Source organism: Equus asinus, chromosome X (genome assembly GCF_041296235.1).
Source record: "Equus asinus isolate D_3611 breed Donkey chromosome X, EquAss-T2T_v2, whole genome shotgun sequence".
NCBI lineage: Eukaryota > Metazoa > Chordata > Mammalia > Perissodactyla > Equidae > Equus > Equus asinus.
Window position 1 is genome coordinate 7291380 of NC_091820.1, and position 20367 is coordinate 7311746.

General features: G+C 39.2%; 1 protein-coding gene across 6 annotated transcripts in view; it reads right to left on the reverse strand.

Moving 5' to 3' along the window:
* The window catches only part of MID1 (midline 1), a 345700-nt gene that overhangs the window by 66300 nt on the left and 259033 nt on the right, over window positions 1-20367 (reverse strand). For all 6 annotated transcript variants that reach the window (XR_011499667.1, XM_014855401.3, XM_070502346.1 and 3 more), the window contains one exon: window positions 7342-7437. Coding sequence is in view for 5 of the 6 variants with exons in the window: in XM_014855401.3 (XP_014710887.1) it covers window positions 7342-7437 (96 nt within the window). In the remaining variant the exon portion in view is untranslated. The remainder of the gene's footprint in view (window positions 1-7341; window positions 7438-20367) is intronic.

Consider the following 20367-nt stretch of genomic DNA (forward strand, 5'->3'; position numbering starts at 1 on the left):
TCAAACTTCTTGGGGAGGAGAAAAAAAAGAACTTTATTTACTAAAAGAAGCAAATTGATCATCTCAAAGAAGTTGAGGTTAGCAGGTCAAGGATTAATGGTCAAAGATTTGAGAATAATTCACAAGACCTGAAGGCTCCCTGGTATCACAGATGTATACTCATCAGGGCCTTGTTATGGTGGGTTGGTCAGGGTTTCCAATTCCCCAGCAGATGGGATTGTTTCTTGCCATGAGAATTCCCCTAAGAATCTAACTTTTCAATCATCTCTTTCAACTCCATCGCCTGGTTGGGGTAGCTGACGTTCAGTTAACCACTCCAATTGCTTTACTACTTGATTGAATTCAATCCATTTTCTTTACTGGCTGATTCTTGCTATGCCTGGCTTCAAGTCATATTTCTATGGTTATCTGAACAACATTTACCTCAAAAGGCTACTGGGATAATTAAATCAGGAAGTGATGGTAGGACCTTGTCAAGTGGTCATTATTGTTTTTCGTGTAAATTTGCCTAAGTCCTACTACTTTTGCTTTCCCTACACTGCAGGCTATGCCTTGTTAGGGAATTGTAAACATTTGACACAGTAATCATCTCATCCCAACACCCGGAAGGATGGATGAGGCGCCATCTTCCCAACCTATGTAAATAGATGGAAGGCTTCTTTGAACTCATCACAGCATAATACCGAGCTTGCCTCGCTAGAGAATTAGGTTACTACGATAATTTTCATCACCTCATATATTCGAACCTGATGTTATATCTAGTGAAGAAACTTTTAAAAGCATAGTAAAAGTTCTATCATAAATTCCTGGGCTGGGAAGTTACCTCACTTGGTTGTAAAAATCTTTATTTGTGTTGCTCTTCACTGAAAGCCTTTTACATTCAGTAGTAGCCTCAGGCTTTTTAAATAGCTGAATTTAAAATTTCATATTTCTGTTTCAAACAAAAATAACAAGTGCTACAATTGCACTCTTGTTAACGAACATTTTATATGCATGACTCAATGATTTTGCTGGAGAATTTCAAAATTAGAACAGAGCTCTTCAGTTTTCCCTCCAACATTTAGCAATTACAAATGGAAGTCAATCACATGAAGGTAAAAGATGTGTCCTGTCTCTCTCATAATCTATAATCATCTTACATACAGAGATAATTTCAGCTTGATCATAAAAAGCAATTTTATATTCATTTATTGAGAAAAATAATTTAAACTAGATATTAAGACCAAGAAACAAAAGAGATTGGTTCAGTAACAAAATGATGGATTGATGGTTGGGATCATGCTTGTCTCTGAATGGCAGGCACAGGAGCAATAATGGGAGCCAATCTTCTACCTGACAGTCACCCTCTCACCTGGGATCATTCCTCCACACCTGACTCTCTGAACCTGGATCCATCCAACTACTACCATCTCGTGTGAAAGCTGAGTTAGAACTAACTACAATGGGCATTTTCTAAAATTTGTCACAAACCATTCTTATTATTCTTTATATCATGCCAGACACATCCCTGCTGCTCTAGCCAAGCATCTAAATATTTCAAGGCAAGGAGGCTGTGTTTGGAACAGTATAGGAGAGACGTGACAAAGAATTCCTGTATTATGGGGAGAAACCACATTAAGACTTCAGTAAAACCATGTCTTCTCTCTTCACTCCTACTGCTCATCCATTGGGCCCCCAATTAAGGCCGATTATTTCATATCTAAGCATTAGTCTTGGAAATCTGCATCACTAAATTCAAATACGTCAGAGGGATTGTCTTCAGAGGCACGCACATGTGACCACACTCCAATCCAAGCCACCTGGTAGCATTCTGAATATGACACAATAGTTCATTCCATCCAAACTGGAAAGATTAGCAGATGATGAAATGTTTGGATCATGTTTAAAAAAAAGTTTCAAAACTGAAACTTGGGAATTTTATTCTGAAAGTAATACCAAAATAACTAAGCCTTATATTCATTCATTCATAAGATTAGTCTCTTATTCCTACATCCTAGAAGACTTTCTACTGATGTTGTCTCATTATTCCTCACGAACATACCTGAGAAGGGAACAGGATCCAATGCCCTTTATAAGTCAGTTTTGTTTAAGGCAAGAGCATTGAATCTAAGGGGAGACATTCAAGTATGTGTTACATGCTACTTTAATAAACAGTTAAATTTAATCTCCACTGAGGAAAGCTAAGTCTGCCATGAGTTGTCAATTTTAGCAAACTTGGTGGAGTAAACTGGATACACAGCCATTATACACATGCATTAGTCAAAAAATGAATCTTCTCCAGAGAAGATGAAGTTCCGTGCAGCCTGAGAGGTCGTTTTCTCCTTTGCCCTGGGAATCCTAAGACTTGAATTTGGGAGATCAGTCCTTACCAAAGTGGCTCGTCATAATCCAGTTTCTGAATGCTGCCATATTTGCACTATCACATTATCACCATTCCAGAGCTATGTATATGGAGAGCCATACATGACTGTGGTTTGCTTGATGTGCTTTAATGAGGCCCAGAATCTGACTCTATACCTTGAGAGGATTCTCACACGGGCTCAAATGGGGTGGGAAGCTAACCCTCATCTGCAAGTGACAAGAGATTACGATTTTGGACACTCAAGTTGGCCCCTAGCAGGACACACATCATCCGAGATCAGACAGCTGTCCACAAGACACAAACAGTACATTTGGTGTTCAGATGCTGGTCTTCAGCCAGTGGTTCTAGATGAAGCAATTGCCAAGGTTTCCACAGAGAGAGAATGCTTTGCACAACAAAATTAATTTAAACATAAAGGTTCGTCTTACTTTTTAACCCAGTTATTTTTTTCCTTATTTCAAAGTTTACAATTGAATGCTTTCAGGGCTTGGTGAATGGCTGGAAAAGTCTTTTACAGACCCCCATCTTTTTGCTGAAATCAGTTTTTACCATTTCTTACAAGCTACCATAACACATCACCCACTTTCCCCTCAATTTACAGAGCCAAACATCTGAGCAAAAACTGAATTAAATGGCGCTTAACTTACCTACAAGAAGTTTGTCACATCACATGTCACCTAGCACTGGAAAAACTCAGAGAAAGCCAGTAAGAAGGCAAATTTTCCATTAAAATAAAAGAAAAAAAACTGCTTAAAAACTTAATGTGAAAAACAATGACAAGAGGAATTAAAAAAGAATGATTACAAAGAAGGCAAAACAAACCAAAGGAGCTAATGCCAGGACTCTGACGGGATGCTGGCTTAGAGAGTGCCCTTCCAGGATGAGCTTGGGGAAGGCCAGCGAGGTCAGCTGAGACTTTATCTTCTCCAAACTGCTGCGGTAATTAGTCACCCTTTCGCAGTTTGTCTTTACCGTCTCACTGTGGATTTAGTCATTGGTCACCTGTAACGCCCAAAATGAGCATCTACTGTGTGTCCAGGCGTTGCATTCCCTGTGAAAGAACCTGAGCCTCAGAATGTGTGGCGAATTTGATACACATCAGTGATTCTAAGTATTTGCCTATCTAATAAACTAGGTCCTCTGATTTTTAAAAGAAAACAGGGAGGAAGACGAGACGGTGAAGAGAAACAATCCATATTTAACCTAGAAATGTTAAGTTGTGCAGCTGACACAAATTTTGACCACTTCTCATAAGCCTGTCCTACATCCCAGATATACCTAACTCCAAACTCATCCTAAGGGAATTTTCTACTGTATTCCTCTCCTGAAAAAAACAACCCAGTGGCTAAAAACCCAGTAGTTTTTAGAATCCCAGCCACCAAATTACACTAACATTTCTGGGAGTCCACCTGATACTGTTCTTTCAAGGCTTCTACCTCCTGAGTTCTAAATCGTCTTGGCCTTCATACCCTCCGTTCTCCAGTTTTAAAAAGATTTGGTACTTACTATCAAAAAGCCATTTCATTGCTTACCCTCATTTTAAAAACAAGTTATGAAAACAATGGGGATGGGGAGACCTTCAAACTCTTTTCATTCTAAAGAAAAGCAGAAGTGAATCCCAGGAAGGAGGTGTGGACTTATAAGGATGTGGCATTTCCTCAGGATTCGGTGGGAATTCACTGATTTAATTTACAACAATTGAGGCCTCTGTGCTTTGAGTTTTTTGGCTCCAGCTGGCATGGCGACTATTTTCCCGAGGAATGCTCATACCCAAATACAAGGACACCTTCAGGAAGAGGAAAAGGAAGAAATACAGTCTAGGAACCCAAGATGTGAACCAGGAAATTCTCTTCCACTGCACTGATTTCAAAGACTATCACGCTGGTGCCTAACAAATTCCACTACCTTTTTGGAGTTTACTAGTGCTGTGACGTCTTCCCTTGGACGTGCAACTGTTTTGCACTAAGAGATCCGTATTATTTTCCCAATAACCAAAAATATCATTTCCTGAAAAGAGTTAGGGATGTCAATTGTAATTGTGAAAATTACACAGGTCTTTGTGTTCCTTGAACTGTCACTAAACCTTCAAGACCAAATAAAGTTGAAACTCAGATGCGATATTGAAGTCCACCCAGCTCTCATCTCTCCAAAGCCGGTTCCTACTTACGCCTCCTCACACACCTGCCATTTCTACAGAATGAATTACTTGCTTTGTGTACATACACTCTTCATTTGTCCATCTCCATGCCTTGGTTTGCCCTGCAAGCAGTGCCTTTCCCCTCCCTCCATATGCCCAAATGTTACCTACCCTTGAAGGCAGGCTCAGATTGTGGCTACTTCCCCTGGCTGAAAAAAATTTCTTGCTTCTCTGATATTCTAAAGAATATAATCCACTCCTCTCTTATGACAATTAGTTTTCTATTTTGTATTGTATCGTAGTTGCTCTTTTGTCTTAGTCAAGATAGTAAGCTCCCCATGGGCAGGGTCCTTGGCACCTAGCACAGTGCAACATACACACAGTGGGTGTTCCATACACACTAACAGAATGAACAAACTAGCATGACACTTTAACAAACCAAAGTAACTGACCACAGGCAAAAATTTACACCCTCACCCAGAAATATTTGTTTAGCGAACACAGCTCATAGATCAACAGTATCCAGAACAGGAGGAGCAGAAAATCATACTAAGCTAAACTAGCCAAAACTTGGAACTAAGGCAAAAAGAAGACTGGGAGCCCTTTCGGTGTCATACTAGAGCACACTCCATCAAGTCAGCCTAGGGAAGGGCCATCTGAATCCCCAGGTTGGGATGTAAGAGTTTGACTTTCTATTTACTATGGATTAGGGCTTAGTTTCTGCAAGGTTAAATGTTAATTTAGAGAAAAGTGATGATATGCAACCTATCTTGCCCAAATGTTATGACTGTACTGCCCGTTAGGTCACTGGCCAGTTTTGCATCTAATTTAGCTATCTTATTCTAGCTTTCTTCTCCCCTACTCCCCTGCTCCCTCAACGTTTGTACATATCAGTTTCTGATATCCTCCTTCAAGCCAGCGTTATCATCCTGCTGGTTCCTTCATCAATGAGTTAAATAAATCTTCAGTGTAGACTCATTTGATTATTATATGAGAATTGGATGCTCAATTTTTGAAAATTATACTTTAAGAATATTAAAAATTATGAATAAGGGAACACATGTAAAGATAGATACTGCTAGTATCATTATTTTTCTGCTCATAATTAATTTTCTTTAATTTTTATCTAGAATAAATTTCTAAAATACCAGATTTACTCACCCACAAACATTTCTTTCCATCCCAAAGGATTTATACAGAAACAGCAACAGTGAAAGGAATGAATATTCTTTACGTCCTTGTCCAGAATAACTCTCAATGGCACGTATGTGTCTATTTGCAAGTCTGCTGTAATCAGTTCAGTAACAGCTTTATTTAGAAAGCCTATATATCTCAACTAAATATCTAATCATTGAAACGAAAATAAAATTTGCTTGTAAATTTCTTGAATGACACGTCTATCTATCATTTGAAATTACTGAGCATTATAGAATGTAATTTTACATGTTAGGACGAATAGCATTTTGTAAATTCAGGCTATACTAATACTGCATTAGGAACAAGACAGTTGTTCTGAAGGCCCTAATAGAAACCAGACACTAATACTTAAGAAGTAACTAGCTGAAATTGAATGAAATAATCACCCAATCCACAAAGCATTTATAAGATTTTCCCATAAAACACATGTAATTTTTTTTTTACTGAAGAGAAATAATTCTTCCTTATTGTCCTAAACATCAAATGCCATCACATCATAAAAATAAAATATAGCACATGGATCATTCCATTTTGTTCATCCATTTATTCCTAAATTACATATTCACTTTACCCTACAATAATGAAAACAGTATGCTTGTTCACCATTATTTACAATGTTGCTTAATCAACAAAGCTCAAACGTTCCCTCGAGAGAGCATTGCCAAAAGCGAATCCATTCTAAGCAGAGGGTTAGAAAGATCTGTGTTCTCTAACTTGCCCTTGCTGTTACTGCTGCCTGCACACTCTTGACTTAACCCCAATAGGCTGCAATTGTGGTCCATTTCATGGAAACATATCTGACAACCAAGATGCATTTAATATACACCTGTAGTGGACTGAATTGTGTGTCCCGACCCCCCTGCTCCCCAAAGATAAGTCCAAGTCCTAACCCCAGTATCAGTAATATAACCCTATTTGGAAATAGGGTCTTTGCAGATGTAATCAAGTTAAAGTGAGTTCATACTCGAGTAACGTGGCCCCTAATCCAATGACTGGTGTCCTTATAAGAAGGAGATTTGGACATAGACGCAGAGACACACAGGGAGAATGCCATGTGACGACACAGGGAGAAGGCCATGTGACGACAGAGGCAGAGATTAAAGTGCTGCAGCTACAAGCCAAGGAACTCCAAGAATTGCCTGGAACCACTAGAAGGTGGCAAGAGGCAAGGAAGGACCCTCCCCTAGAACCTTCAGAGGGAGCATGTCCTGCCCACACCTTGATTTCAGACTTTTGGCCTCCAGAACTGGGAGAAAATAAATTTCTGTTGTTTCATGCCATCCAAGTTTGTGGTAATTTGTTATGGCAGCTCTAGTAAACTAACACGACACCTTTTAAATAGTGCCCTTTTTGGCTGTTCTTTGTTAAGAGTGATTAAAATCTACACTATTAGGAATGCTAAGTAAAACTAGATCAAGGAGAGCTGTGATGGGAGTGGGGGCAGGACAAAGCAGCAGATGGGGAGAGACCCTCTGAGGTTCTAGTTCCTTTCAATTTCATCCACCTTTTCATCCACCTTATATATCTGGCTTCTGCAAAAGATCTAATTTTAAGAAGATTCCTGTTTTAAAAATACAAAGGGTGAGGGTATAAAAACCGTGATCTAGCAGTTTCCATAGGAAACATATCACACGGAGATACTCACCTCAACATGTTGACAGGTTTGGATGAGTTTAGCCAAAAGGGTCTCCAGTTCCGTGTTCCTCTTAATAAGGCTTGTGAGGTTACTCTCCAAGTTTTGCTGTTCAAAAAAGAGAGGAAAAATATTATTCTTCATACTTTTAACGCTTTAGTACACACAAAATTACTCATACTCAGGAAAAACGATACATTTTTCAGAAACCTCCATGAAATCTATGCAGTTTCAAGTATTTATAGATTTAAACTGGATTTTGAAAAGTTGCATTTAAAAGAACCTTTTAAAAATGTTCAAATTTCATTCTTTTTGTTCCTGCTTCTTACACTAACTCAGGCATGTTTACCGAATAACCAGTTATAGGTTACTTCTAGGTCGTGAACTAGAGAGAAAGGAGGCAACTGGATTTCTGTTCCTTTACCTGAATCAGAAATGGCAATAATATAAGGAATATATTCCCACATCAAATCAACTACTATTGGATTTTTAGGATTTACCCTCTTAAGGGCAAGCTGAGGTCAAGCCCTTGGAGGAAGGTTTCAATTGTCCAACTATCGCTGACATTATGGCCATTTATAGACGTTTATAAGAAGTCCTCACCATACATGTCTACTCACTCATAGTACATTTTATTGTCCGTGTTTCTATTCTTTGCCTATCAACCTATCAATGCCAGATCATATTTTCTTGAATGTTACATTTTTCATATCACTATCCTGCTTAAGAATCTAGAATTATTCCCTATTCCTTTAGAACATCAAATTTAAAGTTCCCCACCATGACTATTATAATGAATCTGGACAAGATTCATTAAGACTTCTCCATTGCTTCTTATTCAGTATGCTCTTCATTTACACCATTCATTCATTTATCTATTCACACAAGTACTTATTGAGCTTCTACTGTATGCCAGACTCTGAGGTACTGGGGAAACAAAAATAAAACTATCTGTTCTCTGTCCACAAGGAGAGGCCTATGCCACTGGAAGAGATGCTGTAAACAAGCGAAGGGGAAGAGTCAGGGCTGCCTGAAGAAGGTTTCCAAGAGGACACAGTCTTTCTGCTGAGGCTGGAAGGATGGGAGGGAGTTTTTGTTAAGTAAGAGTGGGAATTTCTTGGGAAGATAGAATGGAGGTGGAGGTGAGCATAGGGAAGTGTATTCCATGGGCAGGGAATAGAACAATGTCATATACCAAGATCAGGAGGGTGTGAGGGCAAAAGATGAGGGCAACTATGTGTTTTAACAGATAGTTCCACAAATACTGTGAAGATATAAAATGGAAAGAAATTTCATGGAAAAGAAAATAGATCTAGGGTTTGTAATGCCATCTGAGAAAAAGGATTTGGAAAGAGTATGAGGGGAATTTTGAAAATTAACAATTTCATAAAGGTGATAATAGTTCATTACACTGTGAAATTTCTTTCTAAAACTGTTTACTACTTTCCTAATTTTAGATTTAAAAAGGCATATTTGGGAAAAGAATCAGTTTTATTTAATGCTTAAAATGCATAAGTCAGAAGCAGAAATCTCTTCGGTCATTCTTAAATAAGCGTGCTTATTAATCTGGTGTTTATCCTACAGCCTATTTTTTTAATTTCAATGACCATATTTTTCATTTCCAGTAGGTTCTTTATCACATCTCTCTCTTCTTATTGAATTACTTTCTGTTCCTGTTCCCAGGATGCACTTTGTTCTTTCATAATTTAAGAGAAGTAGACATACTTATTCTTGAGCTCTTTTGAGAAAAGGCAATTCCATATTTTCCTGTGTTTGGGTAATGCTTCCCAAGAATCTGATTTTATCTTGTGACTCATAAATTTCTGTCCGATAGCTCATCTGACGTGAACTTTGGTCCCTGTGCTGTGATTTGGAGATTGACATACCTCAGCCCCATGAGGTGCCCACTCTGGTGTCAGAGCTGGAGGCTGTTTCCCCAGAGAGGGCACTCCCACAAGACACCTATGTGCCATCGAGGCACAGATCCTGGCTTGATTCAGTGCCTCTGTTTCCTTCCATGGGAATTCTGTCTGGCTCCAACTCCAGAGGAGGTGGGAGGCAACTTTTGAGCCTAGTGTGTACACAGGGAGGCCTGGCCTCCAGGAGTATGGGGCAGTCCGAGGCTTCTGCCATGTGCAGGATACACTCCGCCATGTTTCCCCTCAGGGCCCCACTGCCCCATCTCCTCTCTACTTCTCATGAGCAGCCCAGCTTCAGCCCCCCTCACCATTCTGCATCTCCTTTCATTTCTGATCCTTGGAGACTTTCCACTTATGTTTAAGCTTGGTAATTATTCTTCAAAATCCATTTTAAAATATTTTATCTATAATTCTCACGTGTTCAGAATTCATAGAGAGGTTTTGTGCATATTTCATCCGAACTGGAAGACCAACAAGAAATCTTCAATTTGAGCTTTGAAACAAAGCATCTCACATATAAATATTTTAAAGGAGAAAAATGACCATTTCTCACTTAAAGGATAGGATACAACAAAAAGTCAGAGAACGAACCAGACAGTGATTTAGGTGCAACTTAATGATCTCATGTTTGCATTAAAGAAAAACTTGCTTTCAAAGCTCTTAACAACAACAACAGCCAAAATTTTTTCCACTGTTTGGATTAAATGAATTGCGACCACTAATCACTTTATGGTCAGAGACTAGAGAACAATTTCGAGGCATTCCATTATTCAATGTCCTTGATTTAGAAATGAATACTTTATGGTATATTTGTCAACTTCTTTTGGTATGTTAATCTTAGGGAATCCTTTTACTTTTTCTTTTTGGCTGACCCTTCAGAGCAGGAAATTTCTAGGGAAATACATCATCTAACTGTTTACAGTTCAATTGTCATAGGTATGAATTTCTTAAAGCTATCAGCAAAAGAGAGCCAAATAAATAGAATCTAACACATTTAGATTTACAAACATCTGCTTGCTTTCCCCTCCTTTTATTAAGTGCACATCGTGTATAAAATCTGTTTTTAATCAACTAATATGTAGACTAAAATCTGTGGTTTAAACACATTGACCTATCTGGATCCTTTGGGGTTATTCAAATTTAAATAATACAAGTGTTACTGAAGTCCACAAAGACTTACTGAGTCACTTAGAAGTATAATAAAGGGAAATGAAGCTGAGAGAGAGACTTGTTTCCAAGAGGTACCAAAGGGACTGACAACACTTTTGAAGAGAGCCCGGGTAACGGGAAGGTAACAGAATCCCATCCTCAATAAACCATGCATCCATAAGCTTCCACTACAGGGACTCCTGTGGAGTTTTCTAGAATTTAACTGTATCACTAACATCCTGTGTGGCAGTCAGCAGGTCCTATAATCTCTTGATTTTGACTGCACTTTGTGCAAAAGAGAGAGAATATTTTTTGGCATAAGAGTCTTGGGACTAAGGGATATAAGTATCTACTTCCCTATGGACATCTAAGGAATTCTACAGAGTACAAAAAAATAGTTTTAGTTTTCTGTTCTCACCTCAAAAACATCAATATATTTACATCTCCTTATGGAGCTGAGCTTTGTAGAAATCCAAGGAGTCAGGCATGAGTGACCACACACGTAGAGTGAGGAGATTGGGGCTACCACCTCAGCTGAATTCTCCTGGACAAACGACTGTTGGGCTCAGTTTTCCCATCCATAATATGTGGATAATGATAAATCTACCTATCTGTGCTATTGTAAAGATCATAGGAGAAAATGAACACATACACCAGGAGCTATACAAACGTTTGTTGAAATCATGAATTATCGGACAGAACGTTCAGTTTGGTGTCAGTACCAGACACCACTGGCATCCAACTCCATGCCTCAGGCAGTCACCATTCTCAAGCTTGCGGATGGCTTTTTGCTGCAGGCACCTTTGCTTTCACTCTAGGGCTTTCACTGGCCCCAGGCAAGGCAGGCTGGGGTGCTGGGGAGAACAAGGGGAGGCTGATGCCCCTAGGAGCCCTCAACCAATAACCACTGGCTGTTGGTATGGTGGATGAACAGCCCCTTCCTCATCTCCCAGATGGGACCACTCTGAGTGGAGTTCCATTAGATCTCCCAGAGAGCCCCACTGGGAGGAGGTCAGGTGCCCAGAGCGACAACCTGCTCATGACCACGCCCTCCTTCTGCTTCCTTCCCTTGCCCTTACAGATGCTTCCTGGAGCACTTCCCAATTCAAATTCTAAGTCAGGGTCTTCTTCAGGGAGAACTCAACTAAAACCTTTTCCATAGACACCCTAATCCATTATTTTTGAGTGTTCCTTCTTATGAGGAATAGTCAAATTAATAGGAAATTTTATTGCTTTTGAAAGATATTTGCAAATACAAGAGATTTTTTTCACTTCCCCCATCTTCCATCTTTCTAACTTTTTCTAGAGGTCACATGTCCTCCAAATTCCAGGCTCTAAACCAGCACTGTCATTAGAAATATAATGTGAGCCCCAAATGTGAGTTACATTTTAAATTTTCTAATAGTCATGTTAAAAAAAAGTAAAAAGAAACAGGTAAAATTAATTTTAATAATATGTTTTACTTAACTCAATATCCAGAATATTATTTCACCATGTGATCAATATTTAAAAACTGATGAGCTAGTCTACATTTTCCTTCTTTCTTTCTTTTTACTAAGGTTTTGGAATCAGGTATGTGTTTTACACATATAACACACGCAGCTAGATGCAGCTAGTGGCTATATTTTGAACAGCACAGTATTAGAGTCTAGCAAAAGGGTCAGCAAACTTTTTCTGTAAAGGGTCAGGTAGAAAATATTTTAGGCTTTGTTGGCCTTATGCTCTCTGTTGGAACTACTCAATTCTGCTGCTGTTTTAGTAAGAAGGTAGCCATAGACAATATGTAAACGGGTGGCCAGGGCTGTGTTTCAATAAAACTTTATTTACAAAAACAGGTGGTGAGTGAGATTTTGCCAACAGGCCAAGCTCCTTCCTGGGTCTGGGTACACGCTCATCCCTCTGGAATGCACCTGCATAGCAGGAAATAATTCTACTACCGAGAAGAGAGCATTACAAAAGTACAGTACTTATTGAGTACCTGCTGTATATCCATCACTGCTTAGTCCCTTCCCATTATAAATCCTCAAATATTCATTGTGGGAACAATTAGCATGGAAAACTGAATATTCATTGGACAACCCTTCTGAAATCTGATGTAGTAAATCAACTAACTAGTTAGTTCATTGAACAACTACTATAGATTCTCAAAACAACACTTTCTACCAATTCAGGCTTTTCTCATTAGGCGCATTGAATCTGAAGTCAAGAAGAAGGGCTTGACAGTTTAGAAGCATTCTGAAGGAATGGTATGTAACTCTATCAGACCACAACATTTCTGGCAGATGGAAGGCAAATACTACATTGTTCAACAATTTTTGTAAACACGGGTTTATATAAATAGATAGTCTAGCAATTTTCATCGACACATCTATTTCAAATTCTATCTAAAACCAAAGTCAAGTCGCTCCTGGCCTGAATTCATTACCTCTTCCACACGTATTTCTTTCACAGCACCCTTACTCTGTGAAGAGAAAGGATGTGCTAAGGCTCTTTGTATAGAGGGATGAGGCTTTTGTAAGGATGCAACTATTTGATGGAATTCAACATTCTCCTCCCAACACCACCACCAAAGAAGACGAATATAAATAATTCAAGATGGTCTTTCTAAAGGTAATGATGCAAGGAGACAGATTTGGTATCTTAATATTAAGTAAAAGATTGGACACAAGTCAAATTTGTGGAAGATAAAGTTGTAAAACATGCTGCTTAAAGAATGAGGCTCCCCTGCATGCTTTATGCAGAAAGAATGATTAATTTTTCCTATAATTTTTATTTTTAACGCATATACCTCTAACGAATTTTCATGGAGCCATACTCAACCTTCTTCATGTTATGTAGTTTGTAATGAGGCTTATTTAAGTTGACAATTGAACAATCTTTGTCAGGACAGTTGATTTTATACCAATCTCAATAGAAGCCTTGAGGCATGGATATGGACACCAGCTGAGAATAATAAATCCAACTTCACAGATGAGCTTTGTATTTCTACATACGCTGATACCTAAGCAAATAGCAAGGTAAGCAGACAAAAATACCCTTAATTTTAGCCTTTGGAGACCTGTACCTAAGAGTCAGGTTGCGGGGAATTAATGACTTGTCATTGAGCACTACTATTAAAATGTATGCCTGAAACAGGAGATTTCAGTAATTCCTTTCGGGTTTGTCCAGGCCTTAAAGAATGTTTGCTCTTATTCCGAAGTCAATGCTTCAGAATGTCTTTAAAGTATAATATTAAGTCTGGATGCCTTTCAAGGAAAACACAGATCTGGCTTGTTTCAGTCCATAATATTCAGAGTGACATTCAGGAACTGTGTTCGTAGCCCTGACACCCAACACCACCACTCCAGCACGATCAGGATATGAACACGTCGAGTGCCACAATCCATATATTTTCTTCTAAGAAACTTTAATCACAATCCTTAATATGAAAACACACCCGTATTAACACATGCCACCTGCATAAAAGCATAAATTCTTTATGCGTAACTAAACTCTTAAGAAGTTTTAATTACATTGCAGGAGTTTAAGGCTATCTTCAGGTTCAACTCACGACAGACCGCAAATATGTGTGATTTATGCCAGTTTTAATTTTTAATGCCTTTTTTCGTTGGTTATGATGGTTAACATTTCCAAACGCCCTGGCAAGACAGGTCGCCCAGGGAACTTCAGAAACGTAATAAAACCCAATCTGCATACAAATTTAAGTCTAGTGTTCCATGGACTACAATTTAAGACATTTTGATATGTGATACTATATTTACCTTGTCAGGTTTTATTTGATATGTCTATATTAACCCCACAGATTCTGCTCTATATATTTATAAATTCCATTGTCAAAAGTTCAGAGTTTATTATTCTAATCTGGTAGTCAATAGTATACAGAGAATAATTTTTAAATACTGTTTATGGTCTAGAAGAATTTTCGAACTTTAATGGAGATAAATATGTTAGTATAGTTATGTTCATTTAGTTATAATGTTAGAAGATCAAGCAAAAACTGCTTATTTCCAGGTATTAAAGATGTGAATGGGCTTTCTTCTTCACTCCTCGCTCCTGGCCCTATGTCTGCCTATAATAAGAGAGGTGAGCAACTGACCAATACACACACTTGTCAGTTTTGAGAATCCACATTGAGTGAAGGAAACTAGGAACACTTGAAAATCTCTAACTTAAAAATAATGATCTCCATTGCAAAATTTATGCCTGGAGAGAAATGTATCAGAGAAAATGACTGTAACTTTTATCAATGGAACATACAGAAAGGATTTTGTAAGATTATCACATAAGTAGAAGATCCATGAATGTTCCAATTTGGAAGCTCTCCTGCTGCCTTTCTCTGCTCTTTTGCCCCTACTCAACTTCTGAATCTTTCTCAACACAGCATTCTGGGCTGCCATGGCATATCCATGGAGTTGACTCAAGACAGATGAGCAGTTTGTCAGTCAAGAATTAGATTAAGAAAGGATTATGGGAATATTGGAAAACAGACTAATAATAGTTAATTATTTTTGCTCAAATGAAAGCTTTCAAGTGTGGAAATATTTAATCTCCTAAACCAGGGGTTAGCAAACTACAGCCCACAGGCCAAATCCTGCCCACTGCCTGTTTTTGTATGGCTTGCCAGCTAAGAATGGCTTTTACAATTTTAAGTGTAATTTAAATGATTAAAAAAACAAAAGGACAAAATTTTGCAACACATGAAAAGTGTCTGAAATTCAAATTTCTGCATCTGTAAAGTTTTATGGGAACACAGACACTCTCATTTGTTTATGGGTTGTCTGTTGCTGTTTTTGAGCTACAGTGACAGAGTTGAGTACTGGCCCTTACAGAAAATTGCTGTCTCCTCCTTAAAAAAGTAAAAATATCTCTTTTTAATAATCTAAACGCTTTTGGGGCCAGCCCGGTGGTGCAGCAGTTAAGTTCGCATGTTTTGCTTCGGCAGCCCAGGGTTCGCTGGTTCGGATCCCGGGTGCAGGCATGGCACCGCTTGACAAGCCATGCTGTGGTAGGCGTCCCACATATAAAGTAGAGGAAGATGGTCATGGATGTAAGCTCAGGGCCAGTCTTCCTCAGCAAAAAGAGGAGGATTGGAAGCATATGTTAGCTCAGGGCTAATTTTCCTCAAAAAAAAAAAAAAATCTAAACACTTTTTATTAATTAATGAGTATTTTCTCTGTTAGTCAAAACCATTTTAAAATTTCAATATAATTTAATTCACTTAACACTTTCAACCACTACTATGAGAGCGTAGGAGGTAAGCTTAAAATTTCAATCATTTGGGTACTCAAAATTCTAAAGAAAACTCTTTTTTGCTGGCAACCAAAATAATTTTTAACTAATAAAAGAAAAAAAAGGTGTTGGTGCCAAGATGGTGGTGTAGGCAGACTCTGAACTCACCTCCTCCCACGGACACAACCAATTTACAACTATTCTTGGAACAATTACCTATGAGAGAGAACTGAAAACTGGATAAAAAGAGCCCCTGCAACAAGTGACAGTCCTGACTGAGGTGGAAGAGGCAGAAATTCCTTTCTGGAGAGAAAAAAGTCACTTTTGCAAGTCGCAGAACTCCACGGCCAGCCAGGAGCAATCTTAAGGTATGCAGCCTTCCCTGGAGAAGCAGGGGACCAGAGCAGGGGAGTATTATGGCTATAAGCATCCTTCAGACTCAGCACAACTGAGATGAGTCTCATAATATGTGGCTTTGCTGGCTATTAACCACAATGGGGAATACCCCTAGAAAAGTTATGGGACATAAGTGGAAAAAAGTTGGACCGTAAAGGACCCCTACACAAATTCACCCATTTGAGAAAGCAACCTAAAATCCCAGAAAGAAAAGCTCAACAGTCCTTTCTTGAAAAGAGACTCACCTGATAGGCTCTGGGTGCATTTCAGTGAGAGGTGAGACCTCTTCAGGGACTGAGACATTGGGGGCAACCATTATTGTGACCTAATACAGGGGCACTGACACAGATACCAGCAGTTGCCATTGGAGTTTTTCCCCTGGTCTGTTAGCCCAGGGTCTGCCCCCCCCACTAGAGTGTCTATTTAATCCAGATCAGCCAAGGCGGGCAGCTCAACCCAGGGACTGGCCCCACCCAACAGCAAGCCCTGGGGAAACTTGTGGACTTGCATAGGCAGGGTGCCTGGATCCTCTGCAAGCAGGTGAGTGGGTGTGCCTCTGCAGGACGAGGCGTGTGTGAGGAGTGGGCAGAGTGTTTGGGGCATTGATGGAGTGTGTGGGGACCCCTGCAGTGGGGTGACTTTGTCTGTTTCAGGGGGTCGGGACGTGAGCATGGGCCAGAACTATGTTGACGGTGTGTGTGGACCAATGGCTGTGGGGCATGTCAGCTGCAGAAGACTGGTGCTTCTCAAACAGCCACACAGGGGATTGGCCCCACCTTCCAAAGCCTGAAACAATTGGGTGCTCCTGTGCCAGGGGCCAGCTCCACTCAGCTGCAATCCTGAGAAAGCTGACAATAGCCTCACAGGCTAGAGGCCTACAGCAAGTGTAAGCTCCTGAGCCTAGCAACCAGCCATGCAGGGGGCCTACTCACTTAACAGAAAAGCTGCAACAGGAATGTGCTATTAGACCTTGCAGCCAACTGTGACGGGGCTCCCCAAACCAAGTAAACTGACTAAACGGTCCATAGCAGCCACACACACTTGAGAATTACAACCAGCTGGCCAGGGGGAAAGCCTAGCCTCCTGGTGCACCCATACCAGGAGCAACCCTGCCACAACAGAAGGACACACATAGCCCACACATGAGTCACTCCTGCAACATTTGGAACTTGTGATGAGAGGGAAGCACACTGCTGGGCCTCATAAGGCATCTCTTACATAAAGCCATCTTTCCAAGATCAGGAGAAATAGCCGACCCACCTAACACATAAATATAAGCACAGAGAAAGAGGAAAAATGAGGAGGCAAAGGAACACATTCCAATCAAGGGAACAGGACAAAACCCCAGAAAAAGAACTAAATGAAACAGAAGTAAACAATCTACCTGACAAAGAGTTCAAACAAAAACTCATAATGATGCTCACTGATCTTGGGAGAAGAATGGATGAACTCAGTGAGAATGTCAACAAATGATTAGAAAATATAAAAAAGAACCAATCAGACATGAAGAATACAATACTGGAAATGAAAAACTCAGCAGTGGGACCCAATAGCAGAGTAGATGATACAGAAGAATAGATCATCAAGCTGGATGAAAGGCTAGAGGAAATCACCTAGGCTGAACAGATAAAATAAAAAGTAATGAAAAGGAACAAGAACAGGGGCTGGCCCCAGGGGCAAGTGGTTAAGTTCACACGCTCTGCTTTGGCGGCCCAGGGTTTCACTGGTTTGGATCTTGGGTGCAGACGTGGCACCACTCAACAAGCCGTGCTGATGTGGCATCCCACATAGCACAACCACAGGCACTCACAACTAGAATATACAACTATGTACCGGAGGGGCTTTGGAGAGAAGAGGAAGAAGGAAACAAAGAGAATATTGGCTACAGATGTTAGCTCAGGTGCCAATATTTAAAAGAAAGAAAGAAAGAAAAAAGAACAAGAACAGTGTAAGGTACTCTGGGACAACATCAAGTGCACTAACATTCTTATTATAGGTGCTCCAGAAGGAGAAGAGAGACACAAAGGGGCAGAGACTCTATTTGAAGAAATAATAGCTGAAAACATTCCTAACCTAGGGAAGGAAACAGACATCCAGGTACAGGAATCACAGAGAGCACTAAACAACATAAACCCAAAGAGGCCCACACCAAAACACATTGGAATTAAAAAGTCCAAAATTAAAAATAAAGAGAGAATCCTAAAAGCCACAAGAGAAAGAAAACAAGTGACATATAAAGGAAAGGGCATAAGGCTATAAGCTGACGTGTCAGCAGAAATCTTACAAGCTAGAAGGGAGTGGCATGATATACTTAAGTGCTGAAAGGAGAAAAACCTACAGCCAAGAATACTCTACCCAGCAAGGTTATCACTGAGAATGGAAGGAGAGATAAAGAGCTTTCCAGACAAGCAAAAATTAAAGGAGATTATCACCAAGAAACCAGTTTTAAAGAAATGCTAGGGCCAGCCCAGTGGCACAGTGGTTAAGTGCACATGTTCCACTTTGGCAGCCTGGGGTTCACCAGTTCAGATCCCGGGTGCGGACATGGCGCCACATAGCAAGCCATGCTGTAGTAGGCATCCCACATATAAAGTAGAGGAAGATGGGCATGGATGTTAGCTCAGGGCTAATCTTCCTCAAAAAGAAAAAAAAAGAAAGAGAGAAATGCTAAAGGGACTTATTTAAGTGGGAAAGAGAAGACTACAAATAGGAACAAGAAAATTATCCAAAAAAAAGGCAATAAAATCACTGGTAAAGGCAAAAATACAATTAAAGGTAGCAGATCAACCACCTATGAAGAGAATATGAAGGTCAAAAGACGAAAGTACTAACATTGTCTATTTCAATGATAAGAAGGTAATACACACACAAAGAGGTAAGATATGATATTAAAAACATAAAATGTGGGAGGAGGGGAGTAAAAGACTAAAGAGATCATCAACTCAGTATAGATCGCTATATACATAGGTTATTATATATAAACCTCATGGTAATCACAAACCAGGAACCTATAATAAATACACAAATAAGTAAGAGAAAGGAATCCAAATATAATACTAAAGAAAGCCATGAAACCATAAGGCAAGAGAGCAAGAGAAGAAGAAAGGAAAAGAGAAGAACTACTAAAACACCCAGAAAAAAGTAACAAAATGGCACTAAGTACATACTTATCAGTAGCTACTTTAAATGTCAATGGACTAAATGCTCCAATCAAAAGGCATAGCGTGGCCCATTGGATAAAAAACCCGAAAACCATATATATGCTGCATACAAGAGACACACTTCAGACTTAAAGACACTCACAAACTGAAAGTGAAGGGATGGAAAAAGACACTCCATGCAAATGGCAAAGAAAAGAAAGCTGGGGTAGCAATACTTACATCAGACATAACAGACTTTAAAACAAAAACTGTAACAAGAGACAAAGGGCACTATATAATGATAAAGGACAACCCAACAAGAGGATATAACACTTGTAAACGTCTATGCACCCAACATAGGAGCACCTAAATATATAAAGCAATTATAACAGACGTAAAAGGAGAAATGGACAGTAACAGAATAATAGTAGGAGACTTTAACATTCCACTTACACCAATGGATAGATCATCCAAACAGAAAATCAATAAGGAAACACTGGGCTTAAATGACACATCAGACAAGAGGGACTTAGTAGATAAATACAGAACATTCCAACCAAAAACTGCAGAATACACATTCTTCTCAAGTGCCCATTGAACATTCTCAAGGATAGACCATACGTCGAGAAACAAGGCAGGCCTCAATAAATTGAAGAAGATTGAAATACTACCAACTATCTTTTCTGACCACAAAGGTAAGAGACTAGAAATCACCTACAGAAAGAAAATCAGAAAAGCCACAAATATGTGGAGATTAAACAAGATGCTACTGAACAACGATAGGGTCAATGAAGAAATCAAAGGAGAGATAAAAAAATTCCTGGAGACAAATGAAAATGAAAACACAACATGACAAAATTTATGGGATACAGCAAAAGCAGTTCTAAGAGGGAAGTTTAGAGCAATACAGACCTACCACAACAAACAAGAAAAACCTCAAATAAACAATCTAACAGTACATCTAAAGGAACTAGAAAAAGAAGAACAAACAAAGCCCAAAATCAGTAGAAGGAAGGATATAATAAAAATCAGAGCAGAAATAAATGAAATAGAAACTAAAAAAAAAATAGAAAAAAATCAGTGAAACCAAGAGCTGGTTCTCTGAAAATATAAACAACATTGACAAACCTTTAGCTAGACTCACCAAGAAAAAAAGAGAGAAGTCTCGAATAAATAAAATCAGAAATGAAAAAGGAGAAATTACA